Raw genomic sequence first — 27318 nt, forward strand, 5'->3', positions numbered from 1 at the left:
AACAAATGATACATTATAACACCATCGGCGAAGTGAGGTATGATGGGATGTTTGAATTGTTCCGTCTCTAACGGCGTCCTTCCGGCTTCCAAGACTCGAACGGAAAGGGGAAAGCCTAGGCTGTGATGCCGCTGGATGATGGCTGCTTTCGGGATCCTAAGTTACGAAAACCGGCCCCTGAAGCGGCCACGACTTGGACCTCCGGACGTTTACCCACAGGACCCGAAGCAAAAAGAGGTGTGTGTTTTTGTTTTGTATTGCATATATATAATAATGCCATAGTTTTGAACAGTAACGACGTATTTCGAAAGAAGACCCAGTATCTACGACGTATGGCTAGCCAGCTAGCTGGCTACAAAGTCTCTCCAGACGGCTCAGGCCTTTTAGCCAGCCGCTAGCGGTACTAGAGTCCCTAGCCAGTAGGCTAACTACAATAACAATGAGCAGCATCTTGGTTTGTCAAGCTTGCTGAGCTACATCACCTCAAAAACATCACCATACAGTTATCCTGCTTGTTCGCTAAACTATTGCTTCCTAGCCATTTTGTTTTAAACATCTTATTGTATTAGGTACATATTTATTGATGCATTTTTTACCATTCCCATTGGCTAACGAGAGCTAGCAAGACTAACGCCAGAATAACATGACTTCCAAATCATGTAGCTAAACCACAGTACCCAGCTAGCTTGATGCTGCTGGCTTTGCTAGCTGGTGCTAGCTTTCAACCTACTCACTAGAATATATGATAGTTATCATATCTAGCTAGCTTTTGCTTATGGTGTATAGCTCGGGTGTTATAATCTCATGTTGCACCTTATTGGTGTCGCACAAATCAAGCCTAGTAGCAAGCACATTTACGAACAGGTTTGCTTGCTGTTGTTTTACTCGGATTAAAATGTTCCAGTTAGCTCTAGCTAGTTAAACCAACGGTAATTAGGTCTAGCCCACATCGACTGTCAAATGTCTTTGGCAAAAATTTGGCTTGCGGTTATTTCAGGGGTGTATTGCTAGCATGCTACATAACCACCGTAAACATATCTGAAATAAAGGATTAGCTTACTTGGTCATCCTTGATATCACATCAGTGTTAAGGCCACTAAGTACATAAATCATCTTAGAAACTGCAGCCGTGAGAGTGCAGTTTTTACACATTCACATTGCATGTAGTGGTGGTTTGGGTTGTGCTTTATGCTTCTTCCATACTAGGGAATAACTTGATCCTTTTTATTTCAGGATGAATTAACTGCGTTGAATGTAAAGCAAGGATTTAATAATCAACCAGCAGTGTCTGGAGATGAACATGGCAGTGCAAAAAATGTTAACTTCAACCCCTCAAAGGTAACTAGTTTCCAAGTAGCAAAATATCAGTTTCCTTTTCAAATTGTTCATAAATCTATGCATCATTCAACCAGGTGACCATTGCTGAATGCATTTCCCCCAACAGATCAGTTCAAATTTCAGCAGCATCATTGCAGAGAAGCTGCGCTACAACACATTTCCAGACACAGGAAAAAGAAAGCCACAAGTTAACCAGAAGGACAATTTTTGGCTTGTCACAGCGAGATCACAGAGCTCAATCAATAACTGGTTTACAGACTTAGCAGGGACCAAAGCTCTCACCCAGCTGGCGAAGAAGGTAGGATTCTGGACCACTCCTGTAAATCAGTGAATAGATTTGACCTATGAGCGGAAGTTGTATCCTCAGAAAATCAACTTATTATGTGTAATGGATGGAACATTGCAGGAAGAACTGGACATCATGTTGGTACACCTCTGTGTTGCTCCTAGCTTGTTCGACTGTGAATAACTGGTGTGGGGCATCTTTGACGTCAAGTTTTTCTTGCTATATAAAGACATGAGAATTGAGAAACCTCAGAATTCTGCCTGACATTATTATTATGTTGTTGTGTATAGTGCAAACACAACATGTGTTTTAAAAGCTGGTTTGATTTTGTGTACAGGTGCCAATTTTCAGCAAGAAAGAAGAAGTGTTTGGCTACTTGGCAAAATACACAGTCCCTGTTATGCGTTCAGCATGGATGATAAAAATGACCTGTGCATATCACGCTGCCATCACAGAAACAAAAGTCAAGAAGCGGCATGTGATTGACCCCTGCATAGGTAAACAACCACATAACAGATCATCTGTTAGATTGGCACTGATTTAGTTTCACGAATGAAATCATAAGGAAGAAGCTGGGGGGGAAAGTGATGCCTATTAATAGTTAACCATTGTCTAGTACCCTGACTGTCTCCACTGCTCTGTGAGAAGATACGATTAGAAGAACTCTCCCAGGGGTTTGTGCAGCTGTGCGTCTCAGGACTACCCTCAGGGAAGCATTCAACCCTATCCTCTGTCTGCAGAATGGACTCAAATTATTACTAAGTACCTGTGGGAGCAACTCCAGAAGGTGGCTGACTTCTACCGGCAGTCCCCCAGCCAAGGCTGCGGCTCCCCCCTGCCGGCCACCCCTGCTGAGGTGGAGACAGCCATGAAGCAGTGGGAGTACAACGAGAAGCTAGCCATGTTCATGTTCCAGGTCAGCACGCCCTTGCATCCATCTGGCTCCTCATTACACAGCGGGTTTTTTCCCCATGGCTGATGTGCTTGGAAAAAGTAAAGTAACTATTATACATTGTCTAGCTGTAGCTTATCACCATAGGCTTTATGTTGTTTAGTGTCTGCGTTGGGCTTTGTTGAATACTTTGCAATGTGGCTGGTAAATGTAGGCTGTTCCTTGACTCTGACCACTGAAATACTGTAGAACTATGCACTTTTCATCTTTGGTCTTCTATATGTACTATTTGTACATAATGTAAATGTAAAGACCATTGCTAATAATAAGATGTGTGTCTCCAGGATGGTATGCTAGACAGACATGAGTTCCTGACGTGGGTGCTGGAATGCTTTGAGAAAGTCCGGCCTGGTGAAGATGAGCTTCTCAAACTGCTGCTGCCGCTCCTGCTACAGGTGCACCCATAAACCTCCATCTGCATCCCCTTCATATACCTCCTCCATCTTCCTCTCCTTCAGATACCTGCTCCATCTTCCTCTCCTTTATAAACCTCCATCTTCCTCTCCTTCATAAACCTCCTCTATCTACATCCCCTTCATATACCTCCCCCATCTTTATCTCTGTAATATCCCTCCATCTTCTGACTGGTTTAATTCCCTGGTTATTCATAAAGCACAGCTCAATTTGGACTGAATTTTGAAATGCTGATTAAGTTAATGTAGCGATACCATTGACCTTCAAGGAGGGTGACGTTTGGATTCTTTGTCTCTCCTCAGTACTCAGGGGAGTTTGTGCAGTCGGCCTACCTGTCGCGGAGGCTGGCGTACTTTTGCACGCGTCGCCTCAACCTGCTGCTAAGTGATGGGAGTCTGGGGCCAGGCACAGGAGGACACCCGGCCCATGGCATCCTGGCCCAGCCAGGCAATGCCCTGCCGCCCACGCCAACCTCCCAGCCGGCGGGAGGGAACCAGCCCCCGACGCCCTTCACAGACTTTTACATCTGCCCTCAACACAGGCCCCTGGTGTACGGCCTCAGCTGCATGCTCCAGGTACACTCACCCGCACTCGTTATAGTCAGGCATGGTTGTGTGAGATGGCGGTGGATGGTGATTTCATACGGCAGGCCTCGATTTGCATGCTGTGGCAGCGTTTTGCACGGCGTGAATGCTCAGCCGGGTTAGTCATGCTGTGCGCTCCTGCCTGTGTCTTCCTCAGAGTATCGTGCTGTGCTGTCCCAGTGCGCTGGTGTGGCACTACTCTCTAACAGACAGCAGGAACAAGACGGGCTCTCCCCTGGACCTGCTGCCCATCGCCCCCTCCAACCTGCCCATGCCGGGGGGCACCATCACCTTCACACAGCAGGTCTGCTGGGGTTCACATCCTTTGCTTCAGGACACTCGTGGCTCTAGGCTCGTGACAACACCGGTAGATGTAGCGTAGCCTAAGAATGACCGGACTACCTGAAACATTCTGTCGTTTTCTCTGCTGGTCCTCGTTGCATGTTTATGGCCCTGGCTGGCAGGACTGATATCTTATCTGCTGGTGTCCGGTTCAACCACAGGTCCGTGCCAAGGTGCGAGAAATCGAGGAGCAGATAAAGGAGAGAGGCCAGGCGGTGGAGTTCAGGTGGTCGTTTGACAAGTGCCAGGAGACAACTGCTGGTAAGGACACTTAATAAATAGGACCTCAGTTGAGACATTTGACAACCGACAAACAAGCATTTTATAGCAGTGAATTCATTCTGTACTTGTTCCTGGTCTATCTTTAGGTTTCACCATTGGGAGGGTCCTGCACACGTTGGAGGTTTTAGACAACCACAGCTTTGAGAAATCCGACTTCAGCAACTCCCTGGATTCTCTTTACAACCGAATCTTCGGTTCGGGCCAGAGCAAAGATGGCCATGAGGTAAAAAGTTTTGAGATGTGCAGTGGTTGCATTTAATTGAGCTCACAATCACTAAATTCAGTATGATATGACAAGGCAAAATGCCAAGTCTAAGTAGAAGGCTAACAATTACAAAAGCATTTGTCACAATGCCAAAATGACCTTTACAAGTGCCAGACAGAATCTCTGGACTATCCTCTCTGTCAATATTGTTATAATATTGGACTGTAACAATAAACAGTAGGAGTTTTAGGAGGGTTGGTAATGGCTGAATTGATCATTTGCAGAAGCAGGTTTCAACGGCCCCGAATCCTGAAATTGCTCTCAGGCGTATATTTGGAGGGGGCCCGTCCCGTTGAGCATGAACAGACGTGTGTTTGTTTCTGCAGATGTCCCCTGACGATGACGCAGTGGTCACCCTGCTGTGCGAGTGGGCGGTGTGCTGTAAGAGGTCAGGTAGGCACAGGGCCATGGTGGTGGCCAAGCTGCTGGAGAAGAGGCAGGCTGAGATCGAGGCTGAGGTGAGACTCCCTGTCCCCTTCTCTGTCACGCTCTCAACGCTCCATGGCAACGGGAATCTGCTCCCTGTTAGTCCACGGTGGCACATTCACAGTCACTGATGTGAATCCTTTTGTCGCTTGTCTAAGCATTCTGAAAGGTGGCATGCTTCCTAAAAATAAAAGTGAGGATATTGGAAACCTTTTTTGCTGATGTATTGCCTAGTTTACCCAGTAGGTCCAAAGGGCTGTTCCTTTTTGAATGCTTGTCAGCTTTTCACAGTGCTTCTGTAAATGGGTTATTAACACCCTCACTCAGTAACAGCTGTCATGGACAGATTGTAATCCATAGTGTTAAAACCCAACACAGCCAAAATGTTTATCGTTTCACACGGTGGTTCTGACACACTGCGTCCGTGTCGTGGTGTTGTGGTGTGTGTGTGTGTTTCCAGCGGTGCGGGGAGTCGGAGGTGGTGGATGAGAAGGGCTCGGTGTCGTCAGGCTCGCTGTCTGCTGCCACGCTGCCCGTGTTTCAGGACGTCCTCCTACAGTTCCTGGACACCCAGGCTCCCACCCTCAGTGAGTGCAACCTCCATCCTCCTAGTCTGTTCCCTCAGCTTGATTTACTCTTTAACCTCCTTACCAGGGCTCGTCGGGACTGATGTGGTTTGTGGTTTTTTAAACACGTTTAGTTTCAAGCTTCGGTAGAGATGATGAAATAAGCCTTGTTGTTTGTGTTCAGTGCTTTGCGTGGAGATTGTAGTGGCAGTGATTCTCTGTCTCTCTCTGTTCAGCCGAGCCGGGGAACGAGAGCGAGAGGGTGGAGTTTTCCAACCTGGTCCTGCTTTTCTGCGAGCTGATTCGCCACGACGTCTTCTCACACAACATCTACATGTGCACGCTCATCTCCCGTGGCGACCTGGCCTCCGACTCTCACCTGCCCCGCCCCCGTTCCCCGAGTGACGAGCCCTCGGATGAATCGGAACGCAAGGAGCAGGAGGCCGGCAACAGTGGCAAGATGGAGGTACGTTGGTTGCATCTGCTGTCGTTTGATGAGGACGCTGACGATGATGATCTGCTGTCGTTTTACTGTGTTTACACCCACCAGCCTGGCTGGGGGGGGAAATAACACCAGCTCTTTCTTTCTCTCCTGTTTCAGGACGCTGGTCTTTCAGAGTCCATGGAGATCGATCACAACTCCAGCGCTAACTTCGATGAGGTAAGTCCTTTTCCTGAAGTGTTCACCCTGGCTCCGCCATGTGATCTCCATCCACACGGGAACATCTCTTCCGTCTGCCGCCTTTTGGTAACCATGGAAACCCCTCCTCCTGCCGTCTCGCAGATGTTTTCACCCCCGATGCACGAGTCCAAAGGCAGCCCCTCCCCCGAGAAGCCTGCCCCGGAGCAGGAGGGGAAGGGCGGCAGCAAGGACAAGGGTCTGGACCCCGTGTTCCCCCTGGTGTACGAACAGCCCCGCCACATCCAATACGCCACTCACTTCCCCATCCCTCAGGTAAGCTGCACTAGCACGCCTCACAACCCGGAGACGCCGATGCCTTCATTCCGTTGAGCAGGAGAGAAGGGGGCAGGAGGGGGGGGGGGGGGGTGGTCTTGAACCCTGTGACCTCTTGCTCTGTTGTCATTTTCCACTGAGTTCACCCATCACCGATAGGACAGTCTATCTAGGGTGTGAACTGGGTCTTCTGCGGAAGTGGGCCTCACTGTCCCTGTTCCCACAGGAGGAGAGCGCCAGTCACGAGTGTAACCAGCGCCTGGTGGTGCTCTACGGCGTGGGCAAGCAGAGGGACGAGGCGCGGCACGCCATCAAGAAAATCACCAAAGACATCCTGAAGGTGCTCAACCGCAAGAGCACGGCCGAGACAGGTAAGCTCCCACTGGGGGAGCGCTCGCTCTCTGACTGATGGAACAGCTGATGCCACTTCCTGTTTCTGTTCCCTTTCTGAGAGCCTGTTGTCGTCCTGGCCGGAAGTGACCCGCGCTGTCGGCTCCACTTTCGTTTCTCACTCGTGTTTCAGGTCGAGACCGTGTTGCTCGTTCTTGGAATGGGGAGAGTGTCGTTGCTGCAGCTGTGTTCGATAAGGATGTTGCTGTTCTGTGTTCAACAGATAGTCGTGTGCGCGTGCGTTTGTGCAGACTCTAATGTTATCTTGCAAACATTGTGGAGACGAATGCGGTCATCTCTGTTGTTAACACATATCTGATCCTTGACTTCCTAGTTCAACACTGGCGTTAGCAACCGTCATATCTCCCCTCTGCACTCTGTGTGTCTTTGCCTTTCATTATTAAATGCATCCTCCCCCCCCCCCGCCCCCCACTTCATTACCGCCAGGGGCTCTTCTCACTCAATATTCATGTCGTCCTATTTCTATGCTAATAGCTCAGTCCACAATCACCCATTCTATCTTGTTAGCATACGACCTTAGCAGGCTGACTACAGGTCTGAAAGGTATAATGACACACACTTTTGCCTCTGTCACTCAAGCCCAGGGTACTCAAACTGACGATCTCAGGGTGACAAGCATTATTCATTTACACTTGCTCTCTTGGTTTTTGTGTAGTATTTTTTTTAAATTCCATGATGTTATTGGACTTAAGCCTAATTCAATTTCTCAGCCTTGATGGAATTCTTTAACCATGGACGATGGAATTCTCTCCCTCTCTGTCTCTCCATCTGTCTCTCTGTCTGTCTCTCCCTCCCTCTCTGTCTCTTTCTTTGTCTCTCAGGAGGGGAGGAAGGACAGAAGAGGAAGAAGAGTAAGCCAGAGGCCTTCCCTACAGCAGAAGACATCTTCTCCAAATTCCAGCACCTCTCCCACTTTGACCAGCACCAGGTCACCTCTCAGGTCAGCACTCTCACCAGAGGGCCCCAAGTTATTCCAACTATGCTTGATATTTCCTCCCTGATATTTCCTCAGCGTCGGTGCAGACATGTGAACGCCCCTGTTGTTGTTTCCTGTGTTGGGTCCGAGCAGGTGTCCAGGAATGTTCTGGAACAGATCACCAGCTTTGCCTTAGGGATGTCCTATCACCTGCCCCTGGTCCAACACATTCAGTTCATCTTTGACCTCATGGAGTACTCCCTCAACATTAGTGGCCTCATAGACTTTGCTATTCAGGTACTTTTCCGTCATCTGTCAGCAAGGATTGGAAACTGAATAGAACATCTCTGTGGGAAGTTTGATTTGATGTGGTTCCTAAACATGTCTTTCTGTTTTGTTATTTTGTAAACTGCTTGCATGTCCCTTTATCTATCCGTGTGTTTGTTTGTTTGTGTGTGTGTGTTTGTGTGTGTAGCTGCTGAACGAGCTGAGCCTGGTGGAGGCGGAGCTGCTGTTGAAGTCGTCCAGCCTGGTGGGCAGCTACACCACAGGTCTGTGTCTGTGCATCGTAGCCGTGCTGCGCAGGTACCACTCCTGCCTCATCCTCAACCCCGAGCAGACCGCACAGGTGTTCGACGGGTAGGTCCGCCCTCGCCCAGCCTCCCCTCCACCCTCGTGGGGAAAAAACCCAGCCTGAATGTGGCAGGACGGTGTTCCTAACCTGATGAACTGTGTGTGTGTTTCCAGGTTGCGTATCGTGGTGAAGTCGGGAGTGAACCCAGCAGACTGCTCCTCGGCAGAGCGCTGTATCCTGGCCTACCTGTACGACCTCTATACCTCCTGCAGCCACCTCAAGAGCAAGTTTGGAGAGATCTTCAGGTGAGCCACCAGACCCCCATCATGGTGACCGCTGCAGACCACACCAGTCACAAGAAGCACAACGACTCTTTCGTTCTGCATTCACAAATAATTCCGACATCTTTTTCTTTCTTTCCCTCCCTCTTTCCTCCCTTGCAGCGAGTTCTGCTCCAAGGTGAAGAACTCCATCTACTGCAACATCGACCCGTCCGACTCCAACATGCTGTGGGACCCCGTGTTCATGATGGAGGCCATCGCCAACCCCTCGGCCCACAACTTCAACCACTCCATGGTGGGCAAGATCCTCAACGACAGCCCCGCCAACCGCTACAGCTTTGTCTGCAACGTGCTCATGGACGTGTGTGTGGACCACCGCGACCCAGAGAGGCAAGGGGCACTTTCCGGAATCTCCCCCCCCCCCCTTCTCACAGGGGAGAGGCCTGGGTGTTGGGGCTGTGTGTGGGCTGGGGATGCTGAGCGTGTGTCTGTGTGTGTGCAGGGTGAACGACATAGGGATCCTGTGCGCGGAGCTGACGGCCTACTGCCGCTCTCTCAGCGCTGAGTGGCTGGGCATCCTCAAAGCCCTCTGCTGCTCCTCCAACAACGGCAACTGCGGCTTCAACGACCTGCTGTGTAACGTGGATGTGAGTCTGTCTGACACTCTACGGTCTGCACACACACACACACACACGAACACGTGTTTGCTTTAATGTGGTGTTTATCTCCTAGGTGAGTGATCTGTCATTCCACGACTCCTTGGCAACCTTCGTGGCGATCCTCATCGCCCGGCAGTGTCTGCTCCTGGAGGACCTGGTCCGCTGTGTGGCCATCCCCTCTCTCCTCAATGCTGGTGAGTGTCTCTTTCTCTATCTCCCATCCCCTCTCTCCTCAATGCTGGTGAGTGTCTCTTTCTCTATCTCCCATCCCCTCTCTCCTCAATGCTGGTGAGTGTCTCTTTCTCTATCTCCCATCCCCTCTCTCCTCAATGCTGGTGAGTGTCTCATTCTCTATCTCCCATCCTCTCTCTCCTCAATGCTGGTGAGTGTCTCTTCCTCTCTATTTCCCTTGTTTTCTCTATTTCCTCAACCCCCCCTCTCTACATCTGTCTTTCTTTTCATCACTCTTTCTCTCTTTTCCCCACCCCTCTCACCATCTCTCTCTATCCCTTTTTCTCTCTATTCCTCAACCCCCCTCACTCTCTACATTTCTCTTTCTCTCCATCCCTCTTTTCTTTTCTTCACCCCCCTCATGTTCTCCTCTCAGTCTCTCTCCCTCCCTCTCTCTTCCACGCTCTCTCTCCCTCTGGGTTCCCAGACGCTGCCTCAGTTTCACGTCTGCGCTTCTCCTAAAGATCTATATTTAATCTGCCCAAAGCTCACAGCTAACAGGCATTATAAATGGGTTAACAGCACACTGAGTCCCGCCAATGGAGCTTTTGAAGAAACACCAAGCTCCGTGATGCATCACTTCAGTCTGAAAGGAGTAAACACACTCCGTGTCTGATCTCTGTCCACACACACCCCACCCCACCCCCTCACACACACACACACACACACACACACACACTCCCTTCAGCAGCCTCTGTGCTTTGTGCCAGGGCCAGGGAACTGTCCTCCACGGTCAAGCTGTCCTGCTCTCTCTTGCTCTCTCCTCTTCTCACTTTCTCACTCTCTCTTTCTCTCTGCTGGACAAGGCCCCATTCAGTCATGTCGATGAGAACGGCTGTTGGTCTCTCTGCACGTGCCAGCTCCCAGCTTGTCTCGCCCTCTCACCGCTCAGCCATGTGTCCTCTCCTCAGCCTGCTCCATGCTGGCTTTTAGGATTCACACTTCACCACTCTCCCAGGGCCCAGGGTGGGGAAGCACATTTCACGTTGTATTAATTGCCTTGTTGTGCAGAATTGACCATAGAGGCACACCATGGCCCGTTCCTTTGACAGGGTGTCAGCTATTTCACAGATGTGAGTGCAGGCGGTGACACATGATCAGCGTGCAGACCGCTCCGTGCTGGCTGTGCTATAGTTTTTTCCTCTGGGGAGAGTGCTGAAGCCGAGCTATGCAGTAGAGCGCTACCCTTGGCGTGGCACATTGCTTGAAATTCTCGCAGAGTGCTGCGCTCAAAGTTCATTTGTTTGAACTTTGACATCGGTTGCCCCTGACCTTTCTAAAACTCATCCATTGAGAACAGCTGTAGGTGACCAAGCCAGGAAGGACCCAATGAAGAGAAAAACAAATACTTTGGTGTTTCAGAGTTTCCCTAACTGTATAACACAATGTTGAAAACTCACTGTGATCTTGGCACTATGCATGGCAACATGTAAGCACTCAGACGGGACTACCGGGTTTGTGAATAGGCAAATAGTTTACGAACACTGCTAAATCCAATGTGTGTCTGTGTGTGTGTGTGTCTGTGTCTCTCTGTGTGTCTGTGTGTATGTGTCTGTGTGTGTGTGTGTGTCTGTGTCTGTGCCTCTCTGTGTGTGTGTGTGTGTGTGTGTGTGTGTGTGTCCCTCAGCCTGCAGCGAGCAGGACTCTGAACCTGGAGCTCGTCTCACCTGCAGGATCCTCCTTCACCTCTTCAAGACCCCTCAGAGAAACCCCTGTCCCCAAGATGGTGCCAAGTCAGGTAGCCAACACACACGCACGCAGGCACAGCTGGCCACAGCCATACCTCCACGCCTCTCTCTCTGAAGCTGCCTTGTAGAAATATCTCGCTGCTCATTTGAAAAATACAATAGATTGCGTTTCTTGGTCCTGTTCAGATAAATCCTCTGTAGGGATCCGTTCGTCGTGTGATCGCCACCTGCTGGCGGCCTCTCAGAACAGCATTGTCGTGGGGGCGGTCTTCGCTGTCTTAAAGGCAGTCTTCATGCTGGGTAAGACTCCACGGAATAAGACATTTTCGTGACAAAATTCCCCCAATTGACCAGCCTGGTGTGACCAGATGAGGTCCTCCAGTGAAAGACCTCTACTTCCTGTTTCCTCCTCCCAGGGGACGCTGAGCTCCGGGGCTCGGGCCTGTCTCACCCCGCCGGCCTCGACGACATCTCAGGGGGACGCACGGTCTCCATAGAAACAGCCAGCCTGGATGTGTACGCCAAGTATGTGCTGAAGAGCATCTGTCAACAGGTGAGGAAACACGAGCAGAGCACAGCCTCTCCCGCCAGGGTATCGCCCAGTACACTGATACAGTTGATCCCTTTATCGGACACTTTCAATCAAAGCAACATAGCGCAAGTACAGAACATCAAGGACCCAGAAGTACCTCATTCATAACAGTAAGAATCTCCCTCATTTATAGATGTTTCTAAACGCTGCCTCCTCCATGTTTGCGGCAGAGAGGGAGTTTACCAGTAGCTGAGTGAAGAGGGAGTCTGGACTGTGTGGGTCACAGTTCAGATAGGCCAGCGGAGAGACTGTCAGTTAGCCCAGCTGGTCTCTAATGGCTTCAGGGCTGAGGTAGCCCAGCTGGCCTCTAATGGCCTCAGGGCTGAGAACACATCCCAGTGTTTTAGTTTGGGAGGCTGACTGCTGCAGCCTGACTGCTGCTGCTCGTGCTGCGCTGCACCCTCCCGTGGTTCAGCTTACAAAGCATCTGTTGAGCTCTTGAGAGGCCAGGGTGACCCTGACCCCCCCCCGCCACACTCACACACACACACACACACCCCGACCATTCCTATCAGATAACCCACTCTGTTTCAATGGGCAAATGGAACTCATGCTAAAGGCCACACAGGCTTCTAAGTCAGCCGGGGCTTGGTTTTTCGAGCTTATGTGTCGAGTCATGTCGTCAGTGTCAGCTGCTGGAGTGGAGGAGCTGTCTGCAGATGACTCACTGGGTTCTAGTGTTTACAAGGCCCCGGCCTCAGCTGTTGTTCAACTAAGCTTATTACAAGGTACAAAAACAACCCTTAACATTTCCGGGGTCACATTTCCTCTGAACTCTCTCTGTTTCCCTGTTGTCTGTCTTCCCCTTCATCTCCCCCCCCCCCCCCCCCCCCCTCTTGTCTCCCTTTCTCTCTCCCCCTTCATCTCTCTGTCCGCCCGTCTCCCCCCGCCCCTCTCTTAGGAGTGGGTGGGTGAGCGCTGTCTGAAGTCCCTGTCGGAGGACAGCAGTGCCCTGCAGGACCCCGTGCTGGTGAACATCCAGGCCCAGCGGCTGCTGCAGCTCATCTGCTACCCCCACCGCCAGCTGGACAGCGACGAGGGAGACAACCCCCAGAGGCAGCGCATCAAACGCATCCTGCAGGTCCCCACGCAGCCCCCCCACACCCTGCACACAGACGCCACGCCCAGCGGTGCATGCACCGATACCCTTTAGAGGAAGCCCATGAGCAGATGTTCAGTTCATATCATTAAAGTAAATGTATCCTGGTCACCCCTCACTGTAACAGACAAGTTACGTTTTTTTGGCTCTTGTCACGGTATAAAGTAAGAAGACACAAACCTGGGGTGTTTATTTGACGTCAGTTCTGCCATCTCTTGACTGTGGGTCGGTGTTGCACTACTGCCATCCACTGGATACAGCAGGGACAACATGCAGTCGAGAAATCAGTCAGTGAAATGTTGCCGCCACTGGGAATGCTTCCAACAGCTGTCTCTCGCTCCTCTCTCTTCAGAACATGGACCAGTGGACCATGAGACAGTCCTCCCTGGAGCTGCAGCTCATGATTAAGCAGAGCACCAACAACGTAAGGCTTCTCGCTCTCCTTTCCCTTTTCCCTCCACCGCTCCTCTATACTGTCCTCCCACTCACACACTTCCGGGCTGTGGGGAGCGTGTGAGTAACTTCTCCTCTGTGTGCCGCCGCTCCCCCCCCCCCACAGGAGCTGTACTCCCTGCTGGAGAACATCGCCAAGGCTACCATTGAGGTGTTCCAGAAGTCGGCAGAGATGAACTCCAGTAACCCCTCAGGGAACGCCTCTGCCGGCGCGGGGAGCTCCGTATCCAATAGCAACAACGCCAGCAAGACCAAGCCGGTGCTGAGGTGGGCGTACAACCTGCGACTCAAACCTGAATAATACTATAAGAAATACATCCATAATAAATAGCTCACATCATTAATGGTAAGCTGTGAGATTTAACGATATGTTCATTCAAGCCCTTGGTATGTACTAGTAAATGAAGGTCGACATGAATGGAACTCTTAAGATGTTGGTAGTGTGACCTGCACTCATACTGGTCCCGGCTGTCCTCCAGTTCGTCGGAGCGGTCCGGGGTGTGGCTGGTGGCGCCCCTGATCGCCAAGCTGCCCACGTCGGTGCAGGGTCACGTCCTGAAGGCGGCGGGGGAGGAGCTGGAGAAGGGGCAGCACCTGGGCTCCTCGTCCCGTAAGGAGAGGGACCGGCAGAAACAGAAGAGGTAACCAAAGGCCCTCTCCTCCACGGGCCACGCCCTGCTCCCGTACAGCTCTCATGTAGATAGTAGACGGATGCACTGTGCTCTCGATATTCTAATGATGGAAGTTTCTAGAAGCGGGGTGTTGTGGTGTGGTCTGTAGTGGTGTGGTCTGTAGTGGTGACCGCCTGTCTTGTTCCCAGTATGTCTCTGCTGAGCCAGCAGCCCTTCCTGTCCCTGGTGCTGACCTGTCTGAAGGGCCAGGACGAGCAGAGGGAGGGCCTCCTCACCTCCCTCTACAACCAAGTACAGCAGGTACCTGTCTCTCTCTGTGTGGCCCTCACTCCCCCTGCTCCTGTCTCCTGAATCTTTCCCCCCTCTCGGCCTCTCCCCCTCTTCCTGTCTCTCTCTCTCTTCCCTTTCTGTCTCTCTCTCTCTTCCCTTTCTGTCTCTATCCCTCACTTCCCCGCTCCCTCTCTGTCTCCCTCTCCTTCTGTCTCCATCTGTCCCCCTCTCTGTCGCTCTCACCCTCTCCCCCCTTTCTCTGTCTCCCCCTCTCCCTCCATGAATGATCTTGCCCCTGAGTAATGTGACTGATGGCGGGGTTCTGTTGCCCCTCAAGATTGTGACTAACTGGCGAGAGGACCAGTACCAGGACGACTGCAAGGCCAAGCAGATGATGCACGAGGCGCTGAAGCTGAGGCTCAATCTGGTAAGAACCCCCCCCCCCACACACACACACACCTACCCCCCACCCTGTCATCATCAGAACTTCTTCAGGACAGATTAGAAAGGCCTCACAAGCATCATATATAATGTTGGTGGTCTGTGGATAAGCCATGTGCTGGATGCTCCTCTAAGGCACGTGTGTGTTTGTTCCTCAGGTGGGGGGGATGTTTGACACAGTGCAGCGCAGCACCCAGCAGACCACTGAGTGGGCCGTGCTACTCCTCGACATCATCAGCAGTGGCACGGTGGACATGCAGTCCAACAAGTAAGACACACACACACATACATACATACTAGGGGTGGAACGATACATGTATTCGTACGGTACGGGCGTAATGGCACGGTGCATGAAATTACAGGGAGAATACACGGTATAAAATAAATAAAACTTGCTTGCAAGTTAAGTAATGTAATGCGGAACTACTGTTACATGCTCGTGTTCTTTAGGGACATCTAATCTGTAGCTCTAAAGCTCTGATTGGTGCCGCCGTGAGTCAGACTAGCTAGCAGCACTAAGGATGAGTATGGGGAAGCTACTGCTTGTACTGTTTACTGTGTTTACTGTTTTGACATATTGGCCTAATTAGGTAATCTGGCTTTCATAACTCATAACTCTTACTGACATTACATTTACATTTATTCATTTAGCAGACGCTTTTATCCAAAGCGACTTCCAAGAGAGAGCTTTACAAAGTGCATAGGTCACTGATAATAACAACAAGATAGCCCCACAGCATTGCGGGTAGTCAAAAAACAAGAAGTACATATTGTGAACAACCAAAAAATAGTGGTAAAGGGAAGAAACCATAAGAGCATGTAGTTAAACAAGTTAAAATTACACAACATTAATCTCTAAGTGCAGGTGTACCTGTAGGAAAGCAATAAAAATAGGATTAACTAAAAAAGAAGAATACAACAGTTTAAATCAGCTACCACTAACCAACAAGAGCAACAGTCTAGGCAAGAGTCATTGTGAACCTTGAGGGAACTAGCGTTGGATTCAGCAAACCATTCCTAAGTACCGTTGTACTCCCGGAACAAGTGCGTCTTGAGCCTTCTCTTGAAGGTGGAGAGACAGTCCGTGTCTCTGATGGAGGTGGGGAGTTGATTCCACCACTGGGGTGCCAGGCAGGAGAAGAGCTTGTGCTGGGACCGGGCGGTCTTGAGAGGTGGGACCACCAGGCGGTTGTCTGAAGAAGACCGTAGGTGGCGGGTGGGGGTGTAAGGCTGCAGGAGAGACTTGATGTAGTCTTGATGTAGACATAACTGCATGTTACTGGTTGTGGGGCATGTGAGTGGAAACACGCATCTGGCGTGTGCTCAATGACCGACGCCACATCACCCAGGTGTGCCAAGAACTGGAACGAGACAAAACAGAACTGTCCAACTTCTCCTCCCTACAGTGCTTAACCAGCCATTAGATACACATACAGATAGGGCCCAAAAAAAAGTCACTGACGCTATCGGAATGTACATGTCATCTTCAATGCGCCCGTATAGAGGAACCTGGTTTGTTTTACTTTTCCCTCCATTGTACCGAACTCGTACCGAACCGTGATGTATGAACCGAACCGTGACTTCAGCATACCGTTCCACCCCTAATACATGCATACATACATACGTATATAGTAAACGCATACACACACACACACAGAACATTGCCACTCTAGCTTGGAGAAAATACCTACCTTCACTTTTAGTGAGTATTTTGAGTGTGTTACCCTGTGTCATCTCTCTGTCGTGTGTGTGTGTGTGTTTGCCAGTGAGCTGTTCACCACAGTGCTGGACATGCTGAGTGTGCTGATCAACGGCACGCTGGCTGCTGACATGTCCAGCATCTCTCAGGGGAGCATGGAGGAGAACAAGAGGGCCTACATGAACCTGGTCAAGAAGCTCAGGGTGAGGAGGGCATGGGGTCACGACCGCTTTGAAGTCTGACTCAACACAATGTCTATTTCTTTGGCTTGAAAACACTTGAGTTGTGTCTACCAAGACCACAGATGGATGGTTAGGGGTCCGGACTCTCTGAAGTGATCAGAGATGCGAGGCTTTTTTATCAATGGCTCAAACAACGCATCCTTTTTTCCTGTAGAGTTGTGAGTGTGGTCCATCAAAAGGGTATCAGTTTTTGTCTCACAGTGTTTCTCTGTGACTTGCAGAAAGAGTTGGGGGACCGGCAGTCTGAGAGCCTGGAGAAGGTCCGCCAGCTGCTGCCTCTGCCCAAGCAGACCCGGGACGTCATCACCTGTGAGCCCCAGGGCTCCCTCATCGACACCAAGGGCAACAAGATAGCCGGCTTCGAGAAGGAGGTAGCGGCTGTCACTTGCCACAGACCATCTGTATACATGTTTGCCTGTTTTTAGTTGTTCGTAGTAGTTTTTTTAACCAATATAATTCCGTTGGCCACCAGGGGCTCCAAGTGTCCACCAAGCAGAAGATCTCTCCCTGGGACGTGTTCGAGGGGCTCAAAAACTCGGCCCCACTCTCCTGGGGCTGGTTCGGTACGGTCAAGGTCGACCGGAAGGTCACCAAGTTGGAGGAGCAGCAGCGCTTCCTGCTCTACCACACCCACCTGAAGCCCAAGCCCCGCACCTACTACCTGGAGCCCCTCCCCCTGCCCCCCGAGGAGGAGGAGCCCCCCACGCCCGTGCCCCAGGAACCAGAGAAGAAGATGGTGGAGGCCGTGAAGCCGGAGAAGAGCGTTCCCACCGTGCCCTCCGACTCCAGCAAGAAGAAATCCAGCAAGAAGAAGAAGACTCCCTCCACCAGCAAGACTGATGTGAGGAGGAGGGGGTGGGGGGGTGGGGGGCTGAGCTCAGAGTACCACACACAATGACAGTAGGATAGGCTAACCAGGGTAGGCTGACCAGGGTAGGCTGATCAGTACCGGTCAACTATTCTCCTACCTCAGAATTTGTGTGTGTGTTCAGTAATCGCTAATTGTGTCCATCTTTTGGAAGATGTGAAATGTGACGTGTTCTCCTCGTATCCCCAGGACTACGTGACTCGTACACAGGGAGGAGGGCCCTATGGCACGGGGATGCCCCCTGAACTCATGGGCCAGCAGAACCACCCCTACAGCAGGATAGGCTACGGCCAGCAGCCCATAGGCATGTACGCCCAGAACCAGCCTCTTCCTCCAGGTCAGTCTCAACGTCCTCAATGTCATCACTAACACCAACCATCCATGCCTGTAGACATTCTCCTCAGTTGGGGTAGCAGTGTGTGTGTACCCCTAGCCCAGCCACTGATCCATAACACTGCCTATGAATTGAACTAGTACAGCTTTTCAACCCCACCCACCCTCTCCTTCTCCCTCCCCCCACAGGTGGCCCTGGCCTGGACACGCCCTACAGACCAGTCCGGAACCCCCCCATGGGCACGCGGCCCACGCGGCCCAGCTACCCTGGCATGATGCCCACCATGCAGGGTGGCATGCCCGGCATGATGGGACTAGACAAGCAGTACCCGATGGGATACAAGCCTCAGCCAAACTTACCGCAGGGCCAGATACTGAGGCAGCAGCTACAGGTCAGACTGGTGAGTCTGCAGTTTGTAGACTCCACTCCGGGGGGCGGTAATGAGCTGGATCTGGACACAGTTCTGGGGGTTTCATTCGTTTCATCTTATTGCCTGATCTGAAGATAGAATCACTGTGAATTATGTTCCTCCATGTGGAGGGTGTAGGCAGAGGTCTGTCAGGAGGTTGGAGACTAACGTGCTCTCGTCTGCTTTCAGAACCAGAGCATTATGGGACAGCAGCTGCGTCAGATGGTACCCAACCCCCAGTACACCTCCATGCAGCCCTCCCAGGCACGTCAACTCCACTGACCAGCAGAGGATTCCTTTAGAATCAATCCCTGCAACAACACTGAACTATCCACTGTCACCAGCCTTGTCTTTTCATATCCCTCCCTCTCAATCAAGTTTGTTTGTGTTTGTGTTTTTTTTCTCACTCAGCAGAACATCTCCCAGGGCTATACCACGTACGGCTCCCACATGGGCATGCAGCCTCACCCCACCCAGGGCGGGGGCATCGTCCCCCCCTCCTACCAGAGCTTCCAGGGCTCTCACCCTGGCAACAACCCGGCCGTGGTGGACTCTCTGAGGCAGATGCAGCAGAGGCCCAGTGGCTACGTCCACCAGCAGGCCCCAGGCTACGCACACGCCATGCAGAACACACAGAGGTCTGTACTTCTCTCCTTGAGGTTATATGGGAAAAGTAGTGCCTGTCGGCCAGGTTCAAATGAACAATAGTGACGTCACTTATTGTAGTTCTTATGAGTGTTTAGAGCTGCTGCGTATTTGCAGGCAATGTGTTTCTGTGCTCTTGTTTCTCTCTGAAACTTTCCTCTCCCCCAGGTTTGCCCACCAGCCCCTCCAGCAGGCTCCCATCATGCACGGCCTGAGCCACATGGGGGGCCAGGGGGTGCACCCGGGGATGAGACCCAACCCCTCGATGGCCGAGCAGCAGCAGCAGGCTCAGCAGCAGCAACAAGCACAGCAGCAGCAGTACCTCAGACAGCAGGCCATCAGAGTATGCACGGGCTACCTCCGCACACACACGGCTCCATTGGCTACCTCCGCACACACACACGGCTCCACGAGCTACCTCCGCACACACACGGCTCCATTGGCTACCTCCGCACACACACAGCTCCACTGTGGACATAGGAACTGATACGACAGACCAACCCAGGACGGTGGTTGAGATAGTGTGCTATATCTCAGATGTTTGCGTGGAATAACTTGACTTCAATTCGATATTGAAGTTTACTGTTTGCTCTAACTGAGTAGCCTATATGTCGCCCTCATTCAGGCCCAACAGCAACAGCAACAAGCTCAACAGGCCCAACAACAGCAGCAGCAGGCCCAGCAACAGGCCCAACAGCAGGCCCAGCAACAGGCCCAGCAGCAGGTCCAGCCTCAGCAGGTCCAACAGCAGCAGGTCCAGCCTCAGCAGGTCCAGCAGCAGCAGGTAGCTTCGGCCCAGCCCCCAGCCCAGAACCAGAACCAGGCCCTGGGCATGCAGCCCCTTCCCCCTCAGCAACCAATGGTAGGTCCTACACAAAACCTGAGACGTAGCACAAGGCACATCATATGTCATCGAAAATATTGTTTCACCATGATTCTTCTCCAATATGAAGGGAAAACCTTTTGTTGTAAATAGAAATGTTACAGTGCTTTCTGTGTGCTTGTCCCAGTTCCCTCGACAGGGCATGCAGCAGACTCAACAGCAGCAGCAGACCGCAGCACTAGTCAGGCAACTCCAACAACAGCTCTCAAGTAAGCCATTTTGACTGTTTTATCATTATCCTGATGAAAATGTAGGCTAGAAACAGTATATTACATGATCCAGTCACCTTCAACTATGTCATTGTATTAGGAATATTGCTACAGGGTGTGGATCTTTCACATTCTCACAAAACCTTTCATGTTTTTGTTTCTGTCTCCAGATACACAACCTGGACAGAACACCAACTCATATTACTGATTGTGCTTGTGTAAATGAGTGTGTGTGTGGAGGATAGAGAGGACCCTGTATGTGAAAGTGTCCCCAGCCTGTAGCTGGGCAGACAGACGTCCAGTGCTGTGTGCAGGCTGTGTAGAGGAGTAGGCTCTTAGGAGGGAAACTGCTATAGGCCAAAAGGACAAGCGAACACAAGCAGGACTCAATCACAGAGGCAACATGCTGTTTGATCCATTTCAATTTCAGTCATGTAATTATGAAATCCAAGGAGGGATTGTGCTGTGAAATATTATGATAATGGAGAACAATGGAAAGGTTTATGTAAAAAAGAAGTACAAGAAATTATAAGAATAATGCAATTTTTTTATTTTATTTCAATTTGTACAATTTTTCAGTTTAGTGTATTTCTCATTAAAAAAATCATGTCAGTTTTTAGGTCTTGTGTTTGTTACATTTATAGGATATTAAGGATGACTCCATGGACAGATCCACTGAGCACGCTATGCAGTAGGGTTTCCTGTCTCTATGGTGACTGACTACCAAATTCCCAACAGATTTGATCAACTCTCCATCTAATGAAAGGTGCATGTCTGTACCATTGACATGATTGCACTGCCTTAATGATGGTGTCAATGTGTGAGTAGATGATGAAACTGTGTCAGGCCATATCAATTACAAATATCCATGAGACAGGCAGGCTGTGTAGGCTGATTTCAAGAAATAAAATCACCTGATAATTTAATTGATTATTTATTCATCTCAAACGTTGACTTGGGTTACAGTTTACGATGCTTGTTTTCTGTCTTTCTTACTTTTCTTCGGCTTCTCCTTATCTACGTTTGGTCTCTCCAAACGACTAAAAAGTAGTCCAGTGTCAGTCCCCAGCGCTCTCCCCTCAAAGCAGCACTCCCTTTCCCCATACTTCTCCAGGAAGTTGATATCCGCCCAGCTCCTCTCCCCGGGCCTCACTCCTAGCCTGGATAGCAACTTATCTGCTGTCTGTGGCACTACTGGCTGCAGCAGGGTTCCATAAACCCTGAGGCACTCCAGGGACACATGAAGGATGGTGTCAAGCCAACGCTGATCACTACTCTCCCCTCTGTCCAACTTCCATGGCGCATGTCTTTGGATGAAACTGTTTGTTTGCCTTACACAGTTGTTGATGGCCTCAAGCGCCTTGTACACCAGCATGTTGTCATAGTGCTGCTCTACCACAGCTTGTAGTCTGGCTACAGACTCCAGCATGTGGTAGTCCTCGGCTACAGCTCTCCCCCTGGATTCCCCTGATGATGCACAAGGAAAACAGTCAGCCCAGAACTGGGTGTACGTCTGGGCTGGGTTGAGAGACAGGGCTGTGCAGCGGTTCAGAAGACCACCCAAAGAGTCCGCCAGCTCCGAATTCAGCAGTTTGACCACTTTGTCGTCGTCATAGTCGCAGTCAGAGTCTGGGACGCCCTGACGTAGGAGAAAGTACCTGATGCCATCAACCGTGAACCTTTGTGACCTCTCCTGGGGATCCACCACGTTCCCCAAGCTTTTAGACATTTTCTTCCCCCTGACCGTCCAATGAGAATGTACATGTATACTCTGTGGGAGGGGCAACCCAGCAGCCAGTAGGAAAGCCGGCCAATAGATGGCATGGAATTTCAAGATGTCCTTCCCCACAACATGATGGGCAGCACTCCACCATGCAGCGTGTGTGTGAGGATAGCCAGTAACCGTAAGGTAGTTGACCAGTGCATCCAACCACACATAGATGGTCTGGTCAGGGTCACTGGGAACAGGAATCCCCCACTGGAGCCGGCTTCTCTGGCGGGAAACAGAGAGGTCTGGTAGGTCATCCTGCAGCCACTGGAGAACCGCCTGGTGGAAGCGGTCTGGCTGCACAGCCTTGGGATTGAACCTCAGCCAGTCCTGAAGCTGAGACCGGAATTCAGACAAACGGAAAAGGTAATTGTCCTCCTTCATCCATTCCACCTGCCACAAACAAAGTTATCAGTTACCTTGTGTGTGCGTATGTCAGAAAGTGAAACAAATAAATGCTTGGTATTTGTTTACAGTTGTCTTCACATTAGCCAACATATTTGATACTTAAGACATTGTTTAATCCATTGACCATTCATACTGTTTATTACCTTATGGCCGCTCTCCAGTGATATCTTGATATCCTTCCCTGAGGCGTCTGTAGCATGGCCCACCTGGGATGGAGTGAGGAAGCTTTCATCCTGTGTCGAGTACCAGCCTTCATACTTCCCCTTGTAGATGAAACCCTTGGCTTGAAGAGAAGTCCAAAAGTGCGCCACCGCCAGCCTGTGCCTCTCCTCTGTAGTCCTAATATAGTCTGTGTAGGAGATATCACAGCTCCTAAAGAGGTGTTTGAATCTCTCGGACACCTCCGTGCATAATGTCAAGGGGTCTTTTCCGGCAGCATCTGCTGCCTGCTGAATTTTCAGGCCATGCTCATCCGTACCTGTAAGCAAAAAACGGCATTACCACAAGCCATCCATTTACTCTCAGTAAACATGTATTCCAGTGTATTCTGCATTTACCTGTGGCGAACTTTGAGTTGAAACCTTGCAGGAGTTTATATCTATGCAGGAAGTCAGCTGTCACAGCGGAGTACAAATGACCTATATGAGGGGCAGCATTCACATAGAAAATTGGGGTGGTAACGTAGTAGGTCTTGTCTTTACTGGAACTATTCGTCCCCAGGTATCTCAACAGGAGTCTTTGATTTTGACGCAAGGACCCACTGGAAAGCAATCCGATTGTTGCCTTAAAGTTTCTGAACATGGAGAGATGGGTACTCATCCTGTCCCACCATTCCAAAAATAAACTTAAAGAAGGAACAGTTCCCACGGGGTTCTTATAGTAAGTAGAACATAGCTAGCAAGCTAGCAATAATTACAATCCTTTTTTAAGAAACTATGAATCCGTACCATTGGAAGAGCGGAAGACTCAGTGTTATTTTGATTGTACGAAAGAGGTCCAGTTTCTAGTCAGCTACATGTAAAAGCACGTTTCAAGGTTAGATTTTCTTCCGGTTTGATCCCAGCGAATAGACCTATCATAAGTCAGTGTGTTAAGTATGACCCCGCCTTTTCCGAGCAAAATCCAATCAGATCGACATACACTTTCACTGTAAACAGTTGTTAAAACACGAATTTACGTTGCTGCATTTATTTAAAATAAAACAATACGCATATGTTAATGTTATACGCATTCAGACATATCAGAAGGTCAACATACAGCGAAGTTAATAGCAGATTGTTACTGATTATGCAGCACAGACAGGAAAAGAACAGGAAGAAGAGCCAAGTCCTGGGTGGGGGTTGGTCAGATGCTGCTGCGCTTTACTTCGCCTAATCGAATGGGTTGACAACAAAATTAAGGTAAACTTTTAAAAATCATGTGTGTATGTATAAACTGCAAAATAGCTGGAAACAGTTAATCTAAGCGGTAAGGCGTGTGAACAACTACTTATTAAAACAGACGGCAAGTTTTGACTGCTTGCTTCAGACGATATTAGCTAAAAAGTTGCATTTAACCCGGGTAATTAAACAAATCCATTTAAATCAATACCGATTTGTATTTTTTTTGACACGTTTGAGATTGCATGTGCCACTATTTATACTATAGTTTAGATAGCAATCGTATCAATCGAAACTAATTGACAAGGCTATGAGCAACCTGAGAGCACACCCCCAATCATGTGATAATGCAAAAAGTTTAGAAACAAGCTAACGCGAGCTAACGCTGCGCGGTACTACTGTTAAATGTTGCTGCCGTAATCAATTGACAATTGTTTCCGATAATTTTAACACGTTATGGTTTCCAGATGGAAGTAAATCGTTTGGATTTTTACATTGGCCTCTCTCTTGCTATGAGCTCGAGCATCTTCATCGGAGGAAGTTTTATCCTGAAGAAGAAGGGGCTACTGCGATTGGCTGGCAAGGGTTCTATGAGAGCAGGTACTGAACGCACCTGTATTGTATTGTATTCGTAACCCTATAAACCAAGCACTGTATACATGATGCATTGCCTATTGCATTTTTATGATAAACATGATTTTTCGTTTATTTATTTGCAGGCCAAGGAGGCTATGCATATCTGAAGGAATGGCTTTGGTGGGCAGGATTAATTTCAAGTAAGTGTTGTTTTAAAAACTTTGTTCTAACTTTATAAAATAAAAGACAATAACTACAGTTGTGTTTCATGGTACAGTATGTGCTGTTTTCAATTTGTCAACCCTGTACTTACTTTGCCTACTGATTTTCATCAATCACATTGTGGCCTTTGTTTTCAAAGAGAAAGGGAGGCTATTGTGGGTTTGGTATTTTTGCTGGTTGTACTTTTGAGTTTATGCAACACCCACAAGTAGCCATATGGAAATCTTTAAAGTACACATTCCTCAAAAAACATTTGCATATGGAGGCGGAATAAGCAAAATGATAAAAACACCTTTATATTTACAAAAATTACCCATACCATCCACAGCATACTGATGTTGATCTCTTGCATTTCAGTGGGTGCTGGCGAGGCTGCAAACTTTGCTGCTTACGCGTTTGCCCCTGCAACTCTGGTCACACCACTCGGAGCATTGAGTGTACTTGTGAGGTAGCTAAATGTATATGACCACAGTTGTGATACTTACTCGTTGTTCTATTAACAGTCAACACAATGAGAGATGTGGTGTGATCTCTTTCAGATCACACTTTCAAACATTGTCATGCTTTGAAGGCCTTGTGGTCTCATTGACTCATCAGACAGTGTTTATTCTGATGATTTTAGCAAGACCTATCTTCATGTCTTGCTCCGTCTCTCACTCCTTACCCCAGTGCAGTGCTGGCCTCCTACTTCCTGAATGAGCGGTTGAATGTGCATGGGAAGGTGGGCTGCTTAATGTGCATCCTGGGCTCCACAGTGATGGTCATCCATGCCCCTCTGGAGGAGGAGGTGGCCTCCCTTAGCGTCATGGCTGAGAAGCTCAAAGACCCAGGTACGGACAGCACACATCACCGTCCATGCACAGTGTTCGTAGTAACTACAACTTGAGGACCAGCTGATCATGTGCAAAGCCGCAAATATAATAATATAAATAATATAATAAATAATATTCCAGATCAACGCTGCTTGTTTAGCTCAAATTCATATTTGGATTTGGCACCATTTCTGTTATTGGATCGTGTTGTGATCTCTTCCAGGGTTCATCATATTTGCTCTGTGTGTTGTGGTGGGCAGCGGGGCCCTCGTCTTTTTTGTTGCCCCGCGTTACGGCCAGAAGAACGTGCTGGTCTACATCCTGATCTGCTCTGTGATTGGGTCTCTGTCTGTGTCCTGTGTCAAGGGGCTGGGCATCGGAATCAAGGAGCTCTTTGCTGGGACTGCTGTCCTGAAGGAGCCCTTGTTCTGGGCTCTGCTAATATGCCTGGTGATATGCGTTAGCATCCAAATCAGTTACCTCAACAAAGCCTTGGACATATTCAACACCTCTATAGTCACACCAATCTACTATGTGTTCTTCACCACCTCAGTAATGGCCTGCTCTGCTATCTTGTTCAAGGAGTGGTTGAGTATGAGCACAGATGGGGTGGTGGGGACAATCAGTGGGTTCCTCACCATCATCTTGGGGATTTTTCTCCTCCATGCCTTCAAAGACATTACCTTCACCTGGGATTCACTGCCAGTTTACCTGAGAAAGCGTCCTGAGGGGTCACCCTGGAACCACCAGCCCTACATGGCCCTCCCCAGGCAAGAGAGAAAGGCAGAGGAGGAGGAGGAGGAGGGGAAGTCGGCCAGAAACGGGAGCTCCAAGGCTGGGTACTCACCAGAGAACTCCACCAGGAGGAATAATAGCTTTGTTGCCACTTAAAGCTAACCTGTAACTAAAGTTCTGACCATGGCCTAGTTTTAGACCTAGATTTATGGTAAACCAAATAGACAGGTATGTCACATGATGGTTACTCAATCTGTAGCAACAGGACATGTTTTCTTTAATTTACCATGCACTCTTTCTTTAAGAACACTGTACTGTTGCAAATGTTTTATGTCAATTTCAGTTTACTTTGTTGTATGTGCCAAAGTCTGTTCACTGGTTTTAGTAGTTAGTCTTGGACTTATATATATATATATATATATATATTTATTTGTGATAAACAATCTGAAGACATAGACATTGTAGGCTAATCAAATTGAATGTTTGTTCACGGTAATTCATACTGTTACCTTTTTACTGTTAAAGGGGCAATTGACTGGGTTTTTTGGGTATTTCACACTGTTCCTTAAGGTCTCCGAATAGGGTATGTAACATTGGTTGGGTTGAAAATGGCCCGGGTGCTGTTCTATGCCCTCTGACAGATCCTCTGAAATGTTCCCGGGAAAAAACACTAGCTTTTCTCCTTTTATGGTATGCTCATTAATATTTAGATAAGCTGCGCGCTGATTGGTTGGTTATCAACGAGTGAAGCTGGGAGCAAAAACGCAACACGGCCAACAGCAGCACTCGCTGAAACACCGAAGTTGGAGACTTGAAATAAAAACGCGCAAATAAATCTATTGTGTCTACACAACACTGTTTTCAACAGATTGACTATATATCATTTGAAATGATAACATTACTTGTTTCCACTTCTGTTGTTAAAGCAAACTGGATTGACTTAGGTGGGTAGAACGTTAGGCTACAGTTTAGCAACCAAACCATATCGTGATTCTACTCGGCTTCAGTTAGCTAGCTAGGCTAGCTCTAGATATCTTGCTGTAAAATAACATGACAAAGATCTGGACAAACATGCATCGTGAATTGTAGATTTTCATTACACAGGTTATTTATTTGAATGAAACACAGTCAGGAACATGAATCAACGTTAGCCCCATTGCCAATAAACTAGGCTAAATGATCACACATTCTACCTATGCTCTTGCATTAACTAGCAAGCTAAACTTGTTTACATGCCTACAGTCTAGGTGTTACTAGTAACAGTTACTAGCAATGCTAACTTATCCTGTATCTGTAACCTGCCTTTCTCCAGTTCTTTCAAATAGATTATCTGGACAGGCGTTAGCAATAAGCCAGACTGCAGTTCGTTTTCTGACTATTTTTCGGAAGCTTCCCTTCTAATACCGACTACAGCTAGTCTAGCTAGAGTCATTTGATGTGTGTAGAAACGTATTTAGCATTCTACCTGGTAT

General features: G+C 49.1%; 3 protein-coding genes across 4 annotated transcripts; 2 read left to right on the forward strand and 1 right to left on the reverse strand.

The window, feature by feature from the left end:
- The first annotated feature begins 95 nt into the window (after positions 1 to 95).
- med12 (mediator complex subunit 12) lies at positions 96 to 20872 on the forward strand. The gene is made up of 44 exons (XM_047032394.1): positions 96 to 237; positions 1234 to 1338; positions 1445 to 1636; positions 1962 to 2121; positions 2365 to 2540; positions 2861 to 2971; positions 3293 to 3565; positions 3732 to 3878; positions 4078 to 4177; positions 4285 to 4421; positions 4790 to 4921; positions 5350 to 5476; positions 5692 to 5921; positions 6057 to 6116; positions 6240 to 6410; positions 6637 to 6781; positions 7643 to 7761; positions 7891 to 8034; positions 8213 to 8376; positions 8485 to 8616; positions 8755 to 8982; positions 9095 to 9239; positions 9325 to 9445; positions 11110 to 11220; positions 11357 to 11470; positions 11587 to 11723; positions 12664 to 12843; positions 13214 to 13285; positions 13421 to 13581; positions 13794 to 13955; positions 14135 to 14246; positions 14554 to 14643; positions 14816 to 14925; positions 16424 to 16559; positions 16820 to 16969; positions 17071 to 17439; positions 17656 to 17803; positions 17989 to 18200; positions 18399 to 18473; positions 18624 to 18847; positions 19023 to 19197; positions 19480 to 19716; positions 19865 to 19946; positions 20117 to 20872. Exons 1-44 carry the CDS (start codon positions 136 to 138, stop codon positions 20152 to 20154), a joined length of 6516 nt encoding a protein of 2171 aa, XP_046888350.1. The 5' UTR covers positions 96 to 135; the 3' UTR covers positions 20155 to 20872.
- Positions 20873 to 20898: 26 nt separating this feature from the next.
- On the reverse strand, positions 20899 to 23187 carry mars2 (methionyl-tRNA synthetase 2, mitochondrial). Its single transcript, XM_047032508.1, has 3 exons — positions 22680 to 23187; positions 22266 to 22600; positions 20899 to 22107 (listed from the first exon to the last, which is right to left on the reverse strand). The coding sequence occupies exons 1-3, from the start codon at positions 22939 to 22941 to the stop codon at positions 20914 to 20916; spliced, it is 1791 nt and encodes a 596-aa protein (XP_046888464.1). The 5' UTR covers positions 22942 to 23187; the 3' UTR covers positions 20899 to 20913.
- A 56-nt stretch (positions 23188 to 23243) lies between these two features.
- Positions 23244 to 26439, forward strand: zgc:101583 (uncharacterized protein LOC494104 homolog). Of its 2 annotated transcripts, none has more exons than XM_047032617.1 (6): positions 23244 to 23522; positions 23969 to 24116; positions 24221 to 24277; positions 24657 to 24747; positions 24969 to 25129; positions 25335 to 26439. In XM_047032617.1, exons 2-6 carry the CDS (start codon positions 23969 to 23971, stop codon positions 26000 to 26002), a joined length of 1125 nt encoding a protein of 374 aa, XP_046888573.1. In that variant the 5' UTR covers positions 23244 to 23522; the 3' UTR covers positions 26003 to 26439. The 2 variants fall into 2 exon arrangements, with proteins under 2 accessions (XP_046888573.1, XP_046888644.1); XM_047032688.1 differs by having other exon boundaries at positions 23969 to 24101.
- Positions 26440 to 27318: the final 879 nt, after the last annotated feature.

Source organism: Hypomesus transpacificus, chromosome 1 (assembly GCF_021917145.1).
Source record: "Hypomesus transpacificus isolate Combined female chromosome 1, fHypTra1, whole genome shotgun sequence".
Taxonomy (NCBI): Eukaryota; Metazoa; Chordata; class Actinopteri; order Osmeriformes; family Osmeridae; genus Hypomesus; species Hypomesus transpacificus.

Bases quoted from the DNA above. Each gene is read 5' to 3' on its own strand.
- med12 (XM_047032394.1), top strand. From the start codon at position 136: ATGATGGCTGCTTTCGGGATCCTAAGTTACGAAAACCGGCCCCTGAAG. The intron at 5,477-5,691 runs GTGAGTGCAACC...CTCTCTGTTCAG, and splicing joins CACCCAGGCTCCCACCCTCA to CCGAGCCGGGGAACGAGAGC. The intron at 9,240-9,324 runs GTGAGTCTGTCT...TTTATCTCCTAG, and splicing joins ACCTGCTGTGTAACGTGGAT to GTGAGTGATCTGTCATTCCA.
- mars2 (XM_047032508.1), bottom strand. From the start codon at position 22,941: ATGAGTACCCATCTCTCCATGTTCAGAAACTTTAAGGCAACAATCGGA. The intron at 22,601-22,679 runs GTAAATGCAGAA...TTTTGCTTACAG, and splicing joins CAACTCAAAGTTCGCCACAG to GTACGGATGAGCATGGCCTG. The intron at 22,108-22,265 runs GTAATAAACAGT...TGTTTGTGGCAG, and splicing joins CACTGGAGAGCGGCCATAAG to GTGGAATGGATGAAGGAGGA.
- zgc:101583 (XM_047032617.1), top strand. From the start codon at position 23,969: ATGGAAGTAAATCGTTTGGATTTTTACATTGGCCTCTCTCTTGCTATG. The intron at 24,748-24,968 runs GTAGCTAAATGT...TCCTTACCCCAG, and splicing joins GCATTGAGTGTACTTGTGAG to TGCAGTGCTGGCCTCCTACT. The intron at 25,130-25,334 runs GTACGGACAGCA...GATCTCTTCCAG, and splicing joins TGAGAAGCTCAAAGACCCAG to GGTTCATCATATTTGCTCTG.